General features: G+C 41.3%; 2 protein-coding genes across 2 annotated transcripts; both read right to left on the bottom strand.

The window, feature by feature from the left end:
* Positions 1-8,008: 8,008 nt before the first annotated feature.
* On the bottom strand, positions 8,009-11,792 carry LOC108769958 (ski oncogene). The gene is made up of 3 exons (XM_018521219.1): positions 10,668-11,792; positions 10,296-10,519; positions 8,009-10,216 (listed from the first exon to the last, which is right to left on the bottom strand). Exons 1-3 carry the CDS (start codon positions 11,778-11,780, stop codon positions 9,298-9,300), a joined length of 2,256 nt encoding a protein of 751 aa, XP_018376721.1. The 5' UTR covers positions 11,781-11,792; the 3' UTR covers positions 8,009-9,297.
* A 4,917-nt stretch (positions 11,793-16,709) lies between these two features.
* On the bottom strand, positions 16,710-19,346 carry ncm (pre-mRNA-splicing factor nucampholin). Its single transcript, XM_018521204.1, has 2 exons — positions 19,271-19,346; positions 16,710-19,196 (listed from the first exon to the last, which is right to left on the bottom strand). The coding sequence occupies exon 2, from the start codon at positions 19,111-19,113 to the stop codon at positions 16,855-16,857; it is 2,259 nt and encodes a 752-aa protein (XP_018376706.1). The 5' UTR covers positions 19,114-19,196; positions 19,271-19,346; the 3' UTR covers positions 16,710-16,854.
* Between the last annotated feature and the right edge of the window lie 2,264 nt (positions 19,347-21,610).

Below are 21,610 nucleotides of genomic sequence, written 5' to 3' on the forward strand. Positions count from 1 at the left end.
TATATATATATATATATATATAAAAGTGTATATGTATATGTTACACCAAGAGGATAGGAGATTCACGCGGAAGGATGCGGTGCCGAGGAGAGAGAATGTCTCGGGTTGAAATCTGGCCGCCGCGCGACCGCGATGGAACCGAGACACACCTCCCGCAACGGCGAGCGGACGCGTTCTCCGCGTTCCCTCTCATCCACCGTCGGATTCTCACGGGTCCTCGGGGGCCCAGGACTCCGTGGCCGCGATTGTGAATTAATCTTGGACACAGCAGGTAGAGAGCGCTACGGGATGATGATACGTGGTTCCCGTTAAATTTTCGTGATTCGGACGAGATCACTGCGATGCTGTGCTTTCTGAGAAGACTTGCATCAGATAAACGAGTTAAAGATGTCGCAATAATAAAAATATAACACATGTTATTGTTATTAAAATAAAGGCAAATATATACAAGAAAATAATAATTAATATGTAATTAGCAAAAATAAAAATAAACTGATAATAAAAGGAAATAATTTGTTTTATAGAAAGAATCTTATCTTTATATTTTTCTGAATGACTGCGACAAGTTTTTCTTTTATTTTCTCTTTCTTCCTTTTGTTCTCTGATACAATTTGCATATATTTTGATACGAAAATCAGGCATATATTTGTTAGGTCCAGTAAGCGAACTGTCAACAGATACAAATAATAGCAGATTGGAGTAAAAAGTCAATATTCCCTTTAAATGTTAGTTTGCGAACAAGAGGCAATTATATATCTTGAAACAGGATGAAAATTACAAAAGCGAGCAAATTTATTAAGTATCGATCGATGAATGAAATTATAAAAATTTGTTTACTTTTGTCATTTTTACTTCATTTTAAAATATATAATCGAACCCCAGAAGTTTGTAAACATGACAGCATTTGTTAATATAATCCGTTAATATCAATCCGTTAATATATAATCATGCTGCTTCATTTTCTTTACTTCGTCGACACGATTTGTTGTATTTCTAATAGAATTCTATCACATAAATTCTGCCAAGTCTACACTCTTCTATCAAGAAAATTTATAGCACATCGAGGAGACGCTACAATCGTCATCTATAATATTTTTTGGTAGACTGGACTACTTTAATTTGATTTTTACTCGAAGAACCAAAAAGCGATGTTTGTATAGCATGTAAACAGATAAATATACGACATGTTATAACGCAATAATAATAATATAATAACTTTATTGATACATAACAAATAAAAATGAAGACTATACAGCAATAATATATAAAACGGAAGATATGCAATCAATGAGCGAGGCATTAGCAGTAAATAATGCTGTCCAAAAACCTAACTTGATGTCTTTTTATTTTTAATTATGATTTAAAATATCTTCATTTATGTAAATTTACCTTCTCTCTCTCTCTCTCTCTCTCTCTCTCTCTCTTATAAATAATAGAACAAAAAGATAATTAGACGAGGGAGATTGTTGATACGTGTCTCCGAAGTGCTCTGGAGCTTTGAAAAATCGGAGTTATCAGGAAACTATATCGCGCGAGGAAGTTACGAGAGATAGCAGAACCAAAATCCAATTCAAATTTCGCGCCCCACGTTCTCCAACCTAAGTCCCAAAATTCGAATTCGTAGCTCACTTTACCTCTTCCGAATTATAATTCCCTAGAGGGCGGGAGATTTGAATCGTGCTACCTTTCGTAATCTTCTAGCTCCTTCTGTTTTCCTGATAGCTTCGACGATTTTTGGACGGCATCGAGAGGATCTTGTATGCTCGCGCCTGCGTCGTGTACCTATGCTCTCTTCATTCTATCAACGGAGCTGAAACAACATCTTTGTCGAGAGCCATGTGTCTGACGTGTTTTCAACTCTTGCTTAACTTCTTCCTTAATTGGATAAATAAAGAGAAAATTTTTATAAATACAAATACTTTAAAGCGTATAATTCAAAATAAAATAATTATAATACAAATGACAAATAAGGATTTTATAGAAAAGATGATTTTGATATAAAAATCATCCTTTTTAAGGCCATACGTCTGTTCATGTTGCATGCACTTTTGTGCACTCAGCATCTTCGCGTTCTTTCTTTTCAATGTTCAAATATATGTCTATCTCATTTTAAGTTCAAAAATTTTTAAGAATTTCAAGTAACGCAAACAGACCTAATATATAAAGCATTTCTTTATTTCAATATAACAATTAAATAAAGAATGTATAAATGTATAATAAAAAAAAATTAAACATATATAATAAATAGAAAACAATAGATAATCTTCCTCCAAATAAGTTTCTTGTTTAATGACAAAAAATATTCGCTGTCCTATCAAATAATACATATATAAGTGATATGATACATAAGAAAAATCCGAGTTTCGTTGAAGTGCAGTAATGCGGAGAGAATGTGGTAAACGACAGAGTGAGACGTATGCAGATCTTGCTCGAAACTTGCTTTTATTGTATTCAATTAATATAAACGACGGTGGTATATTCGTTCTTGCCTATATAACAGAGCTCTTCTGACTTATGCTTAACAATTGCGGGTATTACTTGGTTTTTCATCTCTTTCTGGAAAATATTCGTATATATATGTACAGTTATGTCGTAATTGTGCCGAATATTTAGTCATTAGATTTGCGGATCGACTACTTAGGTACCATTAACGTTAACTTCGGTTAATATGAGACCGTAGAAATGCTTCTATGTATACTACTCGTATGCTTCAGGCGTACAGAAATCGCGAGATTCTAACGAAGGATTGTTTGTATTATGTGTTTATGTGTATACAGGGTGGTCCTTAAGTATTCTAAAAGAGTTTAAGGAGTCATTTCTCACTTTAATTCCAGACAAAAGCTTCATACGTCTAAAACCCTAATAACACACTTTATCAGAGATACATCCTAAGGATATCCTTAGGATGTTCAAAGGACATACGGACGTCCTCTGGAGGTCTGTGTCGTTAGGGAACGGTTCAGTTTCAAATAAACAAGGTGTTAAAATTGAAGGAAAAATTTCGTAAAACACTTGAATTATTTTTATGTCCTTGATACATGCACAATGTTTCATCAAAATAATATCGAATTTTTTTTTCTTTACAACTTTGACACCCTTTAACTTTTAAACTAAAACATTTCGGACATATAAAGTTTTCATTCATCTTGAATTAATGTGAGAAATTACCACTTAAAGTATTTTAAAATCTCTTTACTTAAGGATCACCCTGTGTACGTATGTCGTATGCGTGTAATGTGTAAAGTGTGTAATATGTATAGCTGTGAAATAGGTACAAAATCGATTCGGTACAAAATCGTCCCTATTTTTTTAAATAATACAGCGCAACTACATATCCACGGCGAAGATGAAACTTCGAGAACGAGCGGGCCGAGCTCTTATAAAATGGAGTTCCACTGTATTATCGGGGTAAATTTATCGCAGTGCAGATACGATCACGGTGGATAAGATCACGTATGAGCCGCGAAAGAGAGCTGGAGCGCTCATCGTCGCTAATTTAGTAGATGCCATCGCGATTCTTGTAATCGCGAGGGAGTAGAACACTTAAAGAGGAGCGATCGATCGATTTCTCTTCGTTTCTTCTTCTTCTTCTCTCTCCCTCTCCGTGGGAGGGGATTTACAAAATTCGAGAGAACAGGAGGTCAGACTTTGTACTTTCGTATTGCACTTTGTTGTGTGTAGTTCAATGACACGTTGGAGTTCTTAAGAATTATAAATCCTAGCGCACAGTCGCGAGATATTTTTTTACTCTAATGCTCGACATAGTTCTTTGCGGATCGACGAAATAAATAAAAGCATATATATATATATATATATATAAAATTATATATGAATTATATATAATATTTATATATATAATATATATTATGGTTACATATAATATATAACTATATATATTACATATGAATTTATATATATGTATATATAATTATATATTACACACATATATATATATATAGAGAAAATAAATTATATTGCATATACAAAAAGATCTTGTTAGCTTTCCTTCTCTCCTCTTGGAGCTCGCGCGACGCGTTCTCAACGCATTATTAAATAATTTTCGCTATTTCTATCATTAAATAAATTCCCGATAACAATATCAAACAATAGTGTCTCGTACCCAAACGACACAAAAATTGTCTAGACGACGTCATAAAAAGATGGCTAAATAACATCAAAAATTTCGAATGTCTACAGTGTCTAATTAACGTCTCCAAAATTTAGGACGTTTCTCTAATAAAGAATATCTAAAAGATGTCTAAAAGGCGCCGAAAATTTTTAAACACCCGAAAGACGGTATCTAAACGATATCTAAAAAATTTAGGACACCTAAATCTAAACGACGCCTTAAAAAATTTGAGACGTCCAGGAAATGCTTGAACGCTGTCTCAAAGATTCAAAAACGTTCGGAGAATATCTAAGTAACATTTGAAAAAATCTTTCGAGAGGACGTTCCCGCAGCAGCGTCTCTCGGACATTTGTGAAGTCTGGGTAATTGTAATCAGCTCGCGCAGATATGGGATTACTTTTCGAGCTGAACGCAGAATGCAGAGATTTCGGGTCGTCGCGCATTACGCGACATTACAGATTATATCGCCGATTATAGGTCACTATTTGTCGATCGCTATTGGAATTTCCGCTAAGTTGCAGTTTAGATACGGCCGCGGCGGCGCGTCGCGGAGCAAAGTCCTCGTCTTCATGCTACACAACGATATCCGCATCAGCCCGTTTATTTTGTTATCGCATAAACGCTTATATACGCCTTATCATCTATTCAAATAGCTTATTTTCCTCCTCGGCGTGCGCGTACGCGTGTGCGTGCACACGTTTTCTGTATATCGAACGGGATGCGCGCGATCTCGCCTTTATGATTCTCTTGTTTTCGCCAATAAGACAAAAATAGAACGACACAGACATGTATGTATGTATATACATACGTCGTACATACATACGTCGGGCGCGGGTGCACATGTACATGCCGTTACATTCGACGATAATGATATCACTGATAACACGTGCGTCATCGGCGCTCAGATTGGACGAAAATCCGTGCGATTTCGACGAATGTATTCGGGAGAGATAAAGTTTTTCTAATAATCGAAAAACTATCCAGCGAGATAGATACCCAGACAACGTTATAAGTCTAAAATGTGAAGATAAAATATGTTTTAAAGACGTTTTAAAAATTGCTTTAAGACGTCTTTTATAATATGATGTCTTGAAACAATCTTTAAGACGTCTTCAAGACGTCTTATGTCCACATTTCGCACATGATATTGTCTTGGGTATCAGCGAAGTACGCACAACGCACGCACACGTGTAGGTCGTATCAGCCTAGCATTTACAATTCGTGTTTCGAAAAGTCAGACTAAACATATAATAACAACAGAGATAATATTAGCGAAGCGCACGATAAAAATCACTTCCGACGTCTGCACCCGGCAGCGAGCTGCCTGGTTCAACGGGCGTCAGCAGTGTTTCGACACACACGAAACACGAACGTGCGTGTTTGTGTGTGTCATAATTATATTATACAAGCACGGACACAACTTCTCGACTATCGCACGCATGACGTGATCCAATTAATTAATATATCCTCTGCCTTCCCTTCTCCGTGGTGGAATCGGGCATCATATGTACTCTCCATTCTTTTTAGTAATTTGTTAATATATTTCCGTCACGAAAAAATGAAAATACATCGTCCCTGTAAAAGTGAAATACATTTTTTTTTTAAGTCATGGCAGTTTACACGATTCGTCGAAACTGAAATTCGTCTTTTTCCCCTTTTTGTTTACACACTGACTTGAAACCGAGCTGTATTATATAATTATTTAGGTATTACGAATTATCTTTTACTTTTTTTTACGCCTAGGTAACTCTACGATAAACTGAGTGTGTGTATGTATGTATGTACGTGTATGAAAAACATAGACTATTACATTCTTTTATACCTTAGGTGGGATGCTCTTACCTTATTGTAACATTACACACAATGTAACGTATCTTATGTATATTGACCGAATGTTACACAGGGCATATATTTATATATGTATATTATAATGAATGTATTCTATTCTACATCGTCGATTACCTCATACACCGTTCAGCTTCATATTAAAACAGATTGCTTTGAAAATCTAACATTTACTTCATCCAAATACACCGAAATCGAGTATCCGCGCGGTAAGTTCATTTTCTTTTCTTTCTCTCTTTCTCTTTTCTATATGAGCGTGGAAATGTCAATTTCTACCTGCGTCCATGCAAGAATTACTGGCACTGTAGCTATATTTAAAAAACAAGAGGAAAAGAGATAAAGAGAAAAGACAAGTGTATGTACGATAAGAGATCTTCGAAGCAGTCTCGGCATGTGTATATATACGCGTGTATATTTTCGATACACAATCATGTATATTTAATAATCATCATGTTTTGCTACACAATGGAAATATAATGCAAGTGTATACAGTTTACGTTGTCGTCGTAACTATCATATCGCTGACCGCAGGGATGTTTAGGCACAGACGTGCCCATTATACAATCTCCCGTGTCAATTTCTTGCACACGTAACGCAGGTACACATTTCGGAAAAAAAAAACTTCAGTCAGTACAAAATCAAGATTACATCTTTAAGGTGGATATGGACCGAGCGAACGAACAACAAACGAACAGAGAAAATGTGAGGATAAATTTCTTCAGAATCTTCTTTGATGTGCCGTCTTACTTTAATCAGTCCGAACGCGAAGCCAAACGTTAACAAACCGTTCTGTTTGCATTCTCTATGATGAACATCTTTGAAACTTTAATAGAGAAAGTTTATCTTCGTTGATCGCTCGCTCGTATGCATCCACTTTTACAAATACATTCAAGTGATAGTCTAATTTAAAACGAAGATTATTATATCATGTGTCACTGGGAACTCCGTCATGTACATTTCGGCGTAAAAATATTCAAACGTCGAAATAAAGGGTAGTATAGTGAAAGAGAACAAAAAGTGAGGGGTAAAAGATAAAAACATTTCTATCATGCATTTTTCGAGTGTAATAAATGACAACAGAGTTCGTAATAAAAACTTACCCTCTTGCGTGTATATGTCTCTCGTATATATGTATTTCTTTTCTGTATCTACATTCTCTTTACACGTGCATATAATATCTTGCTTGATCATGCTTCAATATATATGTATATATATATATGTATATATATATATACTTGTATGAATATATTAAAAAAATCTATTTCTCCCTTTATATTGTGGCGTATAATAATTTGATACACGGACATTCTCGTATATATGGAGTATTCTCATGCAGGAAAAATAATCTGTGCTTTCTTTCTTTTTTCTGTACCGTCAATCCCAACAATCAACTCGAATCTGTATGGAAATGAAAAGTCTGCAATATAGACAAATTATGTCTAATGTAATTTAACACTCGGTCTCTGCTAAAAATTTAAGAGATGCACAGAAATCGCGGCTAAAGCTGATAACGTCTTCCTACCTTCGCCTAAAATATTTTCTCTTTAGGTAATTTTTCGATGTTGACAAAACTGGAAACGCTCTCAGAACAACCAACATTTTCTGTATATCTCCCATTCTCTCTCTCTCTCTCTCTCTCTCTCTCTCTCTCTCTCTCTCTCTCACACACAGTAGAGTTCCCCAGCTGCGAATCTTCGTAAAAAAAATATCATATATTAATAACAAAACATTGTATTCAACAGAAATTATATACAGTACGTGTCTACACGTACGGTTCGATCAATAAAATTCTCGTTACATTTTTAGATACGATTTCGAAAAAGAAGCATATACATTTTTACAAAAATATTTAGAATTTTGAAAAAAAAAAGAAAACAACATGACTATACTTGTGAATTGTTGACGATCCATAAGTAATCTATTATGTAGAAATCACTTCTTTTATGTCATCAATAAATAAAACGATTCGATAATCACGTAAACGATCGAAAATTTAAGAAATCGAATACGTTATTATCAACAACTGATTCGAATTATGGTCCTACTGTTTATGTACCAAATAAATAATTTTTAAGAACGCAAATTTTTTTTCTTCCCCCCTTTTTTATTGACGTGATTAGGCTTGGACCGAGCTTTTTCATTAAATAAAAAAGCAGATCCCACTTATACGCGTTAATCACAAGATTTTAGTCGTAGCGATTCGGTTTTTTGGAACGTGTATATAACGTTCTGGGCATTACAATGTAATACGAGCTGCTGGAACACATCCAGGTTTATGCTTACAGCATACCTAGAATAACAATATAGCACCTAGGTTTTTTGTACTTTAGCAATTATTTCGTCATGATACTGTAATTAATTATAAACATACACCTATGATGCCACAATGTATTTACATTATGCGAGCATGACTACCAAGATGTGAATGGGAAGCAATCTAAATTCATTCGCACTAGAAGTCGCTTTCTATCTCTCACACGCTTATGCATTCTTTCTTATTACTCATATATTCAAGGATCAAAATTATATAGTAAAAATCTTGCTTTACGCCTCGTATATATTTAATATATACGAAATGTGTCTCATCGTAATACCCATTAGATATAATCGTTTTATTGGCGTGGTATAATTCATTAAATCTACACCCTTCTGTCGATATAATACAATATCTACATTCGATTTTAATAAAAAAATCGATCGATACATAAGTATACTTGACGTGGCTGTCCAACTCGTGGCATCGGTTTGCCACATCTCCCACCGGGAGTATCACTCTTTCGAAATCCGGTAACACCGCCTGGGAGACGAATTGTTAACGGAGCAACACGTTTGTCTTCGCGACTTCATAGACTCAAAAAGCCGAAATTCATTTCGGAAAAAGACGTGTTATTATTTTCCGTTATCCGCGGAACGCTAAAATGCAGATAGTAAGTGGACGTATCGCGCGTAGCTATCGATAAACATGGAAGGCAAGCTATCTTCGCTGACAGTGATCGGTCGGTCGGTTCGAATTTCGCGAGACACGAGTATGAAACGCGAGGACTCTATCAACCCGATGTTTTGAGTTGGATGCAGCACGTGTTTTACTTATCTAGTAAAAACTCCGAATTATCTGCGATAACGTTTAAAGGCTTGTCGCGTATCACATAAATCTAGACAGTTTATCGTTTAGTTTAGAATCGTAAATATATGTATATATGTATATATGTACCTAACGTACTAAACTCAGTGCACGCTTATTCGGCCAACGGATGAGCGTCGTCGCGGTAATCGCTGAGCAGTTGTGAGTGTGTGTGTGTTAAATAACTTCCGCGTTATCCTAATCACTGATCTGACTCGTTATTAGTCGTCAGCACGGTGACGGGCTCAGACTCTTTATTGTTCGATGGTAAACTCGTAGCGTCGGTCTCCTCGTTGTCACCCTCGGTACTGTCAGCTGCACTAGAACGCGGTGCCGTCGCCGTTATTGCCGTTGCGTCCTCTTTCTTGTCCTGATCATCACTCTCATCATCGTTGGCGCCGACGACGGGGGACTGCTGCTGTTGTTGTAATTTCTGCATGTGCAACTGACTGCGTAACTTGGTGATTTCGCGAGCGTCTGATCGTCGATGACGTCGCAACTGCGCATTCTCCAACGCCACGCGACGCGCCAGCTCTATCACGTCCTGTGGCACGTCCAAGGCCCTCAGCCGCTCCTCGAGATCCGTCGCCGCGGTGCCGTCCGTGTCGGAATCGCTTTCCGACGGCGAGGAGGTACCGACTTCAGAAAAGGTCGCCAGTGGTGTAGGTTCCACGCTCACGGTGGATGACGTCACCGCTGCACTGCTCTCCTCTTCCTCACCTTCCTTCTCCTTCTTTTCTTTTGGCGGCGGCGCCGCCTCCTTCTGATTTTCCTCGGAAACGTAGTACAAAGGATAAGAATCGATCGCCGGCGCTTGACTCGGCGACGTTTTCTCCGTTTTAACGTTGATGGATAACAGCTCCTGTTTCTCACACGTGGGACTCGAGGAGTGGTGACTGTGACGGCGATGCTCGTGATCTGCTCGATGATGCCGTCGTTGCTGATGAACAGACGAAGGTGGCGGTATCTGACCAATCTGTGCGGGTGCCGGTATAGGCGCCAGCGCTACATTAGGTTGGAAATGCGGCTCGAAACGCTCACACTCCGAAAGCGGAATGACTCGCTCCGGATGTTGCAGTACAGGTGGACCTCGACTCAGATATGCAGGCACCAACGATGAACTGTTGGCAAAGGCGATCCTCATCTCAACTGTCGCCTCTGTGCGATGACTTTGACAAAATATACGTAAACAATACTTACTTGTCCCTGTGCTTGCAATTGCCCGTAGCATTCCAAGGCTGAAAGGCTGCACCTCTGGCAGCGAGCTCGAAAACCGCCCATTGCATCTGCAAGTACGAATCAGTGGCAATTTGGGATACAGGATGGTACATCGCCAGTCCATTGCCATTGTAGATTCCAGCGCAATCGTCCTTTCCTATTTCCTTCTTTGTGCGTTTAACCAATCTCTCGTGCTCATGTCTCAGCTAAAACAAATATTTGGACTTGTATACTTTTTTAGATATATTAAGATCAAGTAACGTTAGACTTAATTTTATATACTATTTTAATATACACATTTTTAACGTTAAAATTATATTCTTATTTTTAAAGACAAAACTTAAGTGACGATACCTCTAACTTTCGCTTGGAATTTAGCACAAGATGCCTCTCTTTTAGCTCCCGAAAAAGGATAAGCGATTTGTTGTAGTGTTGCTGATCACGAGAGAGCAAAAGATACGACCGCCAGTTGGCGGAATCGAAACCCCAGTGGCAGGTGCGATTCTCCAGAGATCTGTGAGCGTGTCTCACAAAGCGTTGAGGAGAGAATTGGTAGCCACACTCCAGACACTCAATGCACCCTGAATCGTCCGTCTCAAACAGTTTTGCATCGAAGATACCCTTGCACTTGCCAAAACATTCGTGATACACTTTAAACTTAACAATTGCCTCTTCCTCCTCCTCGTTTTTACACGGTTTCTTATCAAGACAGTTCTGTACTGGACCGATCTGGGAAGGATCGCAGGACTCTGTCCGTAAGAGCAAAGCACTGACGAGCCTTTCGGCATCGGTCTGGGTGATAAGACCACAGGACGGCGCGTTGCGCGGCAGGATGCCGGAATGCTTGAGCTCTTCGAGCTGATCCCGGGTGCAGCGTGAACAGTAAATCTGCAGCTCGTCGCACACCTGATTGATTTGCTGCAAGGAGAAGTCCTGCAGCACCGTGTTCAGTATCTGCGGCAGGCATAATCTTCTCTCGCCGCCCACTACGAAGCACGAGATCCTCTCGCCCTCGAGGATCGTTTCGCATCTCTCGGAGCAGCTCTGATCAGGTGCCGTGAGTATCGGTATCTGAAACTCGAGCTCGCGCTTCTCGCACACGACCTTCGGACGATCCACCACCGCGGGACGATCCTCGTCCGAGTCCTCCAACGAGCGGGGTGCCTTAGGGACGGGCGTCAACGTGCGTCCAGACGCCTCACGAATTTCTTTCTCGACTACGTCCTTTAACGGTTGCGATTCCACGGGCGATTCCAGGCCACAGTTGGCTGCCGGACGACTGACAGCGGGTGGCGAGAAGCACGACTGTTGCTCGTGCAGCAGGGCTTTACAATCCATGCCCAGCAGAGCCGAGCTGGGACCCTGTAGGCTTTTGATAGCTGACAGCTGATAGGTCTTGAGGACGGTCTTCAACTGCGGACTGTACGATTGGCCAGCGGCGGTGCTGCCTGGCAATAGTGTCTCCATTGTGCACGCGTATTCAACAAGCGTGCCCCCCAGAGGAAAAAAGACAAGCAAGGTTCGGAGTACAAGCGCAATCACCGCCACTCCAACGTATGCACTCCAACGTTGAACAGCGGTGAATCTCAGTGCACTCAATATCGCTTTATATACATGTAACTGATGTATACAATATATTATACTTTGACCGTCCACGAGTTTATTTATGTCGCGAATGACGGAGCAGCGGGACCGAGCACTAGCACAACTGACGCGACAACTCGGTTTCCTCGCGATTCCACTTCCATGTTACTCGGGCCCAGCGCGTCGTCGTCGTCGTCGTCGTCGTCGTCGTCGTCGTCGTCGTCGCCGTCGTCGCCGTCGTCGTCGCCGTCGTCATCGTCGTCGTCGTCGTCGTCGTCGTCATCGTGGTAGCGCGGCCTCCACTGCATTCCTCGTGTGTTGTATCGTGAAACAGACACGAGTCCATCCTCTCGGAACGGGGTTTTCTAACCCGCGCTCTACGAGGCCTTCCTCGGTCGCTCTTCTCTCTCTTTCTCGCACACACGCACTCTCTCTCGCTCCGCTCTCGTCCGGCACGAGTGACGAGAGGCCGAGTTACACGCGTATAACCCGTTCGCGCGTCCTTCCTTCCTCCCTATGTTCGCCCCTCCCGCCGCTGCATTACGCGTCGCCGATGAAGACAACGATGCGACTACCGCCGCGACCCGCGATCCCGCGTTGCCACCACTTCCACGTACAACATGATAAAGCCGCTGTCGCTCGTCGTCCTCTTTGTCTGCGATCCTCTCTCTCTCCCCTTCTTCCTCGCGCGTGCTTTCGCAGAGATCGTACGCAGCGAGCGCCGTCCTCCGAACGAACGAACGAGAGAGCCTCCTCTCTGGCCTCCGCGAGCGAGTTCCCTCCGATTCTGTCGCGAACTCCCCTCTTGTTTTCTCTGCTACTGCCCTCTTCTTCCTTCACCTTGTCGTCTTCTTCTTTTTCTTTTTCTTCTTCTTCTTCTTCTTCTTCTTCTTCTTCTTCTTCTTCTTCTTCTTCTTCTCTACCACCACCGTCTCCTCCTACGGCGGCGACGGCGGTTTTCAACGCGACGTTCTCTCGCAGCCGCAAAGTCGATGCGCGACGAAAGCAGCACACGGATACACGACGGGCCAACGATCCATAGCCGAGTCTTACCTTAGTCTTATCGAACGCAATCTACGGACAACGAGAAATGGCACATGATTTATATATACACACACACACACACACACACACATATATATATAAGTATGCGCTGTCTATTTATTTTTCACGTCCAAGTATCGTCACTGTACACGCGAGCGTTTTTTCTATTTATCATCTCTCTCGGTCCGTCAATCGAGCACGGAGCACTGGTGTCGCGGACAGTGCATGTTATCAGCGTCCGCGTCCTCGTCGACGACGTTCCCCGCCGAGCGCGCCAACGCGAGCTTCCTCCTCCACCTCGTTCTTCTCTTCCTCCTCCTCCTCCTCCTCCTCCTCCTCCTGGTCGTCGTCGCTGTCGCTACTGGCGTCGCCGACGATCGCTATCGGGACGCCGCGCCGCCGCGCGCGCCAACAACAACGAGGATGTCGGCGATGATACGTCCGGCGAAAATATTATCGCATCACTGGAGCACGACCACCAGCATGGCTGGCATCGTCAGACGAGCGATTTACTCGTCGGTACGTCGCGACGCAATGGCGTATCGATTTTGCTGACGGCGGCGGCGGCGACGACGACGGCGACAGCGACGGCGGTGGTGGTGGTGGTGGTGGTGGTGGTGGCGATGGCGGTGGTGGCGACGGCGGCGGCGGTGGCGGAGCACGCACCGTATGATCGTGAACAAGACGACGACGGATAGCGGTCACTCGCAGCGACCGGAGCACGCATATTTCTTACCGCGCCACGAGAGAGGCTGATTGCAACGATGATTCCAATCCCGAGCGACGTGGAAACACCGATGGACCATCCGTTGATGCGAGAGCGCACGCATGAGCTGCGACGCGAATATTTTTCTGTCTTTCCCTCTCACTCCCACCACACTCTCTGTTTCTCTCGTTCTATGCGTTTCAGACGCTAACGAGACAACGGCAGACTCAGCGGTATATACGTACGTTTTTTTTCACGCACGCACCTCCTCGCCCGCCGCGCTTTCGTGGACGACGATCGTGTAGATGCTCCGTCTCCTCGTTCCTCTCTCTCTCGCTCCCGCTCCGCGAAGTCTTTTTTGCCCTCACGCGCGAGCGGAGGGGTCCTTCTCCTTCTCGCTTTTTTGCTCTTCCTCCTTCTCTCTCTCTGTCTGTCTGTCTGTCTCTCCCTGGCGATGTCCGCGCCTGTAGTCTGTACACATGCGCGCGCGACCGCGTAAACACGAGGCGAGAGTCGGAGACGGCGGAGCCCTTGAGAGAGCGAGACTGTCTCCTCTCATGCACACATATGCACAGAACAAACGTACACTCTCTCTCGCTTCCCGTCTGTGTGCGTACGCACGCACGCGTACACGTGTACGTCGTCGCGCTTTCTCAGTGTGGGTTTTCAACCGGCTCAATGTACCGCGTGGCGAGAAAATATAAGGACTTTATCCACTATAGTGTTTACCTACAACATGATACCTCTTTTCCAATTTCTTTGCATATTTTTGATTCAACAGCTTTCTGCATTTAGCATAGAAGCTGCTTTGCAACTGTCATAGGAATCTTCATTATATAATAACTTTATGTTTACACTCAGATCTAGTGAACAATCAATTATATTAAAGAATCTTATTGTCTTATAAATATTAGATATTTATCCACCAGCGACAGCGGAGACTCATATGAACATTTTACTTTTATTTAATTTATTCTTGTAAAGCCATATAAAAACTATTTTTATTTTAAAGAATCTTGCGATTGTTGTAAAGCTATTTTTTCTGATAAACGCAATCAAAGTTAAATGTCTTAAGTCCGATTGTACCAACATTACTTTGATTTTAAGCAAGGCTTAAAACTCTCTTTGTCTCTGCCTCTTTTTCGGCTTTAAAACAAAGGACATAGAAATATTGTCTGAACGTCCCTTAGAGATCTGTGATATATGAAAATATAGTTCATCTCCGATTGCTTACGAGAAAAGAATTCTCTCCGAGTTCCTTTTCGTTTTTAAATCCTCGTGGTCCCTTTATAATCCTACGTCTAAAACGTTTTTCATTGGCAGAACTAGTGCGCACTCAGTGCATATTAAAGCTGTCGTATACTCTCTATTCTAATCTAAATCTAATCTAAATAATTCTAATCTAAAAATGGGATATCTCAATTGACAAAATGCCCAATGTGTATTTTATCAAATAGCACAATAAAATGTATTGAATATTTCGCGGTTTAATTCGTTTCTATGTTTTTATTAAACGTACATCTTTATGTATGACGATTTGTGTACAACTATTTTAAAGCGCACTAGTTCTGTCAATGAAAAACGCTGAGTTTTCAGTCACCCGGTACGTGCACGCGCGCGTTTCTGCACGCATGCCTCGGTGTGCGTGCCGCGAGCTCCGCTCGGTCGCGCGCACGCGTCCGCTCGGTGGTAAAGAATCACCGTAAACTCCGCATGCCTGTCTCGTTCCCCTCTACGAGCATCGCGGCCGTCGCCGCCGCCGCCGCGACGACGACGACGACGTCGGCCACTCCTCCCTTTCTTCCCCCTTCCCGCGACAACCGGCCACCTACTGCGCACCACCGCGCCTGTCGCGAACAGTGCTGGAGCAAGAAACCAACAGTCTCATGTCACTATGTTAATTGTCATGCAGAATCCATGGAAAATGCTCGTATTATTCTATTCTATTTTCGAATTACCGGAATTCCTTGCAATCTTAGTTGCATCTTGGTTCCTGCAAACGTTGTAACTCCTTATGCTTTGTTTCTACAGCTATAACTTGTGAATCTGGTATTTAGAAGGAAGAAGTCTGCTCGCGGAGCACAGGGGACAATATAGTATTGTGATTTATTGTCTTTCAGACTCCGTTCAGTCCAGGTCCAGGACAAGGATGTAGGAACAGTGAGCAGATAAGAATGATGTACAAACTTTCAGGATACAATAAACCAAGGAGTTTTTCATCGAAGCCACGACGTACTGACATCTAAAAATATGATATACAGTAAGAGAAAGCAGAGACAAAATTATGGAAGAATAGTGTTTTACTCTTTTATCAAGGGACCAACGATATACGAATTTCTCTTGTCTCCGTTCATCTCACGGTCCTGGCCACACATCCCTGCGGTCCCCTCGCCGCGTCGCGTCGGCCGAGGAGAGCAGGTGTGTGCGCGTCATACGCGTGTGTAGTGTGTACGGTGTGTACCAATCCATACACACGTGCAATGCGCGACGTAGGCCGCAATGCGCATAGCTCGGTTACGACGCGCGGTCGGCGGCACGCGTCTGTGTGAATCGGACGCCGACAGCCGTCTAGTCATGTGACCTTCCCGTCAAAATAGCCTGCGTACCTCCCCGCGCGTTACGCACACAATCACACGGCTGACGGCGGCGGCATGCTGCACACGCATCCACAAGCGACGACGTGGAGGCGCGGCCGCGGCGTGCGCGCTCTTTGCTATCGTTGCCATCTTGTGTTCATTGTCAGGGACGGCACGAGGCTCCGGTGTTGACGATAACGATGACGCGTTCCTATCTTCCGGGGAGCAGCCCACTCCGTTCTTAACGACTTGTGAAAATGGGAAAGATCATTAACTAAATTCCGAGAATATTAAAATAGAAACAGAGGCGTTCTTCGTCGTTTTCTGGAAATGTTAAAACATAGAATATAATTAAGTGATAAGACGACAGAAATAGCTTTATCAAGTAATTAAGTTGTTAAAAAAGACGAATACGGATCCATGATTTTAACATACTTATCGAATAATAAATAGTATGCAAAGTAGAATAAATATTGTATCTCCATTTATTATTCCTGCTCGCTCGGAGAATTTTAAAAACTTAGTCACAAATGTAAATTCTAGAATATAATTTGTACAGAATAGCTTTATCATACACTATAACTTATAAAAAAGTCTATTATTTTTGTATTACTTAATTTCTATTTCTGTTTTATTTGTCCTTTTTCGACGTCTTGCCTTTCTTCTTCTTGCTGGGCACTTTCTTAGTTTTCTCTTCCTTCTTGTCTCTCGATTTCGATTTATTTTCTTTTCGTTTATGCAGCACTTTCTTTTTCTTCTTCTTCGTCGGAACTTCATCCTCTGACGATGATGAAGAATCGGTTGTCGTCGAACTAGACGGGCTGGAACTGGATGACGAACTGCTAGACTCGTCAGAGCTCGAAGGTTCTTCTTCCTTGGTAATTAATGCCGGCACAGCAACTGGCTTCGGATGGGACTTTAAATGTTCTCTCAAATCGTCTGTCAAACCACCCAAGCCGATCGATGTAAAGAAGTTGATCGCGAAACGCGTGTTCTTGGGATCATCTCTGGGGAACAGTCCTTCAAACACCTCCTGCAACGTTACATCCTTAACCCGTTCGTTCAGCTTTGCCAGACCCATGTACTCGGAGAGCTCCTGAAATAAGATCTTGATAAATATTCTGTTGGAACTCGTGGTGTCTTCTTCGTTCAGTTTTATGCACGAAAGTACGCTCCATGATATGGAATCTGTAAACAGTAAATGCGCGAAGAATTTCGATACGTTTCGCAACTTGTTTGTGTCGAGGCGGTGTATCGTATGGTAAGAGTCTTTGAAAATTTGCTCGAACGGCGTCACATATATTTTATTAATGGCGCAAAACCGACCGGCCAGGAGGCCGAAGAACTTCTCGTACGTCCGCATTTCCGCGCAACAGTCCAAAAACATATGACACAGCTCGATCTCCTGTCCAGGTTTCAGTTGCATTTTCATCAATTTATGCGCACACTCCTCGAAATCGAGCGAAGAGTGTATAGTCAGATATATAGTCCGTCGAAGTGCGGTCAGATTTGTTTCCGTATTATCGAGAATCACTCCTTCTTTTCCCTCGGTCTGTTCCGTGCTGCTGTCGTTGTCCGAGCTTTCCTCTTCTCCATCTTCGTCGTCGCCTTCTGAATCACTGACGTCAGAGCCAAGAATTTCTTTACATAACTGCTTGTACTTCTCTTCGGAGGCAAGATAGTCGGTGTCAAACTTGAACACGTTTAATATATCTTGCGCTTCCATCTCGTCGTCCAATCTTATCAAATGGGTGATTTGATGTTCTTCCTCCACGAGATCCAGTTCTTCGGGTACAGCCTCGTGATCCTTAAATCCATCCTTCCTGATCTGGAACATAACTTCTATCATATACTGGACTCGCTTATCCAATTGTCCCTCGTGCAGTATATTTCTCAGCATTTCAAAGATAGCCTCGATACCTCTTCGCGAAACCTCTGTCAGTTTCATACCACATTCCTTCAAAAACGCTATGGCCACTTCGACGGAATCGTCGGTTGGCGTTTCTAGCAATAGAGTCAAGATTTCCAAAGCGATAATCTCATAAGCCACACGCTGGTTAACCAAATGCGCTATAAAAGTTCCTGAAGAAATGCACAAAGGTTTATCGTTCCTTTTGAATCCACGTTTGAATTGCAGAACAAGCCGCTTCAGCACTAGCTCGCCTATGTTAGGAAACTTGGAATTGATTATAGATGTCAGTGCCGCGTAAACTGGAGTGAATGTTGGAGACGCAGCTTGTGCCTGAATAATAGACCGTGCCAACAGACCTCTACCTCGGACGATGTTCTCGCGCAGCAGCTCCCGCGTTATGATTCCAATGTTGCTGGTGTTTACTTTATTGATGTATCCGTGAATAGATTTTTTCAACGCTTCCCAGGCAATACGTTGGTAAGCAGCTCCTGACTTGTCAGTGATCTCCGCTTGGAGCATACGCAATTTGGCAGGTGGGATGTACGCGCCTCCCGTCCTCGAGGTCAGAAGATCTACTGTCCGCTTCTGCTTAGCATCGTCCGGATTCTCCCGCACTTTATCGGGTTCTCCGTAGTACCTGTTGCCAATCTCCTCTCGCGGCGAATTCCGCTTCCCACCTGTTTCTTCTTCACTGTTCCTGAGATCTCCACGATCGTCGTTGTACCTACGATCTCTGTGATCGTCGCGCCGGGAGCTCCGATGATCGTCATCGCGTTTGGAACCGCGACAGCTGTCGTCCCGCTTGGAACTCCTGTGCTCGTCATTGCGTCTGGAACTCCTATGATCATCATGGTGCCTGGAACTCCTGTGATCGCCGTTATGCTTTAATTCTTTCGAGTCGTCATGTTTGCGGTCTCTCCGCTTACGAGAACGTTCTTCGTTCTCATCCTCGTCTCTTCGTGAATGCGATCTCTTCATCTTGAACTCGTATAACCTCAAATTGTCTCCGCCACGGCAGCTCCGCCAATTTCCAACGGCCGTGTACTCGCAATTAGGTTATTCTGTACATGTAATAATTATTTGATTATGTACTACATATTACATACTTTTAATTGCATCGTGGAATATAATTTACAGAGATACGATGAAAGAATTCACTGCAATTTAACTTTGGATCACTCCAGATCACTCCAAATCAACTCAAATCTTTCTAGGCGACAGGCGACAGGCACTCGGAAAACATAACCATAATCGCAATAATCACACATTTTAGTTACTTTTCTAAATGTACGCGATAGTCAGAAGATGTCGCTCCGGTCATTGCAATCAATTCGCGCCAATTTCAATTTAAAGTGCAATTTTTTCAAATTACGGGTCGACAGAATTGAATAAAACAAGTGTCACTAATTACTCGAAAATCACTGTTTCCAGATAAAATATATAACACAGCAGTAATTTCAAAATATGAAAATAACAATAAAAAGTTAAAATAAAATTTTATTTCTTACGAAGCTGTGACAGCCGGATCTTATAATTTTATTCATAAAAATTTTATAATAAAAATGTTATAACAAAGTTATATTATAATAAATAAAATTATCTGCTTCTTATTGATTTATCATATATATTTTATCATATATATTGATTTAGCAGATAATATAATGGATTTCAATTATACTTTTCTCATAGAAGCAATATTATTTTGAAATGAGACTTTTGTACTCATATTTTTATGAAGCTACGAAGATCTGTAAGTGCATTGTATTAATGTAGTTACATGTATATATTATGTCATATCATATCTCCTATTCCTTAATATAAATAAATATTAAAGAAATAAAATTAAATGTAGAAATAGAGATTTTAAGCATATAACATACAAATAAGGAATAAGACATTCTGTCTCTATTCCTAATTTTTTCATTTCTTTAATATTTAATAATAATTCTTGTTCCTAATGTTTTTTTCCATTATGCACAGAATCTATAAATCAATATGGCAACTTATGCTGGATGCTTATATTTGATCCAAATTAAATGATCTTATCCAGCTGTGTTATATATTTATTTTATATATGAGAGTCCTTATTATATATGTTAGAGACAGAAACCCTCTCACACACAAAAGTCACGACATGAGAAAGTCATGCGTTGATTGATCTGATTGTGTTTCAGAAACTCCCGCCTTATATTTGTATACCTATATATAATATTCATATATTACTTTTAAATTTCAACAATATAATTAAAATTAGATATTTTAAAGACATTAACAAATCAATTTCTTTATATTACATGTCGAAATAATACATGTGAGAAAAATTGTTTAGTTTATAATACCTTTTTTCTTATACAAAATTATTTAAAAAATTTAAAGTTTTTTTTTATCGTGTATCTTCAAATAAAGTTAAAATTAAATAAAAGTAAACAAGTTTATATTGGAATATTTATAATTTTATTAGTACCTATAATAAATTTATCTAATAAATTTACCAGTTCTGTAAATTTCACACACACGATCAAAACATGTAATCGATTATACTTTGATATGTAAAAAAGTGTCGCGACTCTTATTAAAGAGTCTCTATTATATGTTTGCCTAATATCATCAATTTAGCTCCTAAATTTAAACATTGAAACTTGCGACTTATTTTTACTTTATTTACTTCTTGCAAAATATGTTTTTCTCATAACTTTAACTTTCATGAGAACTTGTTAATCACGAATGTTCTGCAATACCGATAGATTATATGAGTTTCTCGAATATACCGCCAAATTCTGCGCTTCACTCATCACTGTAATGATTGGCCGCGTTCAGCAGACTAAATTGTTGTGGAGCGGATCCGAGCGCTCGCTGCTATTGGATGATCTAGAAGAATACACCAATAGCAGCGAGCGCTCACGGATCCGCTCCACAACAGTTGAGTCTGCTGAACGCGACCATAGGCTGCGTTCAGCAGAAAAAGCAGCTTTGCAACTGTCGTAAAATTCTTGAATATGATTGGTTTATACATTTAGATCCAATGAGGAACTAATGGCCCCGGCACACCAGCGCGATGTTCGTCGCGAGCGACACGCGATATCCAATGAGAGTATACATTTAGAATGAGAACATCGGTAAAGCTGTACACTCATTGGATATCGCGTGTCGCGCGCGACGAACATCGCGTTGGTGTGCCGGAGACATAAGAACAAGACCAATCATATTGAAGAATTTTACAACAGTTGCAAAGCTGCTTTCTCTGTTGAACGTAGTCATAAACTACGTTTACACGGCACGCTTTACGCTGAAGTTATAACATCGATGTTATGAAACTGACCAATCACAGTCATTCCATTCTTCAGAGGAACAGCTGTGATTGGCCAGTTTCATAACATCGATGTTATAACTTCGTCGTAAAGCGTGTCGTGTAAAGGCCCGTCTACAATACACGGAGTAAGAAGTAAGAGTAAGAAATTGACCAATCACAGTCGAA

The sequence above is a fragment of the Trachymyrmex cornetzi genome, unplaced genomic scaffold, assembly GCF_001594075.2.
Source record: "Trachymyrmex cornetzi isolate Tcor2-1 unplaced genomic scaffold, Tcor1.1 scaffold123, whole genome shotgun sequence".
NCBI lineage: Eukaryota > Metazoa > Arthropoda > Insecta > Hymenoptera > Formicidae > Trachymyrmex > Trachymyrmex cornetzi.

Excerpts from the sequence above, each read along its gene's own strand:
- LOC108769958 (XM_018521219.1), bottom strand. The coding sequence starts at position 11,780 with ATGGAGACACTATTGCCAGGCAGCACCGCCGCTGGCCAATCGTACAGT. Across the intron at positions 10,520-10,667 it reads ATTCCAAGCGAAAGTTAGAG|CTGAGACATGAGCACGAGAG; the intron begins GTATCGTCACTT and ends TATTTGTTTTAG. Across the intron at positions 10,217-10,295 it reads AATTGCAAGCACAGGGACAA|TTCATCGTTGGTGCCTGCAT; the intron begins GTAAGTATTGTT and ends CTTTGCCAACAG.
- ncm (XM_018521204.1), bottom strand. The coding sequence starts at position 19,113 with ATGAAGAGATCGCATTCACGAAGAGACGAGGATGAGAACGAAGAACGT.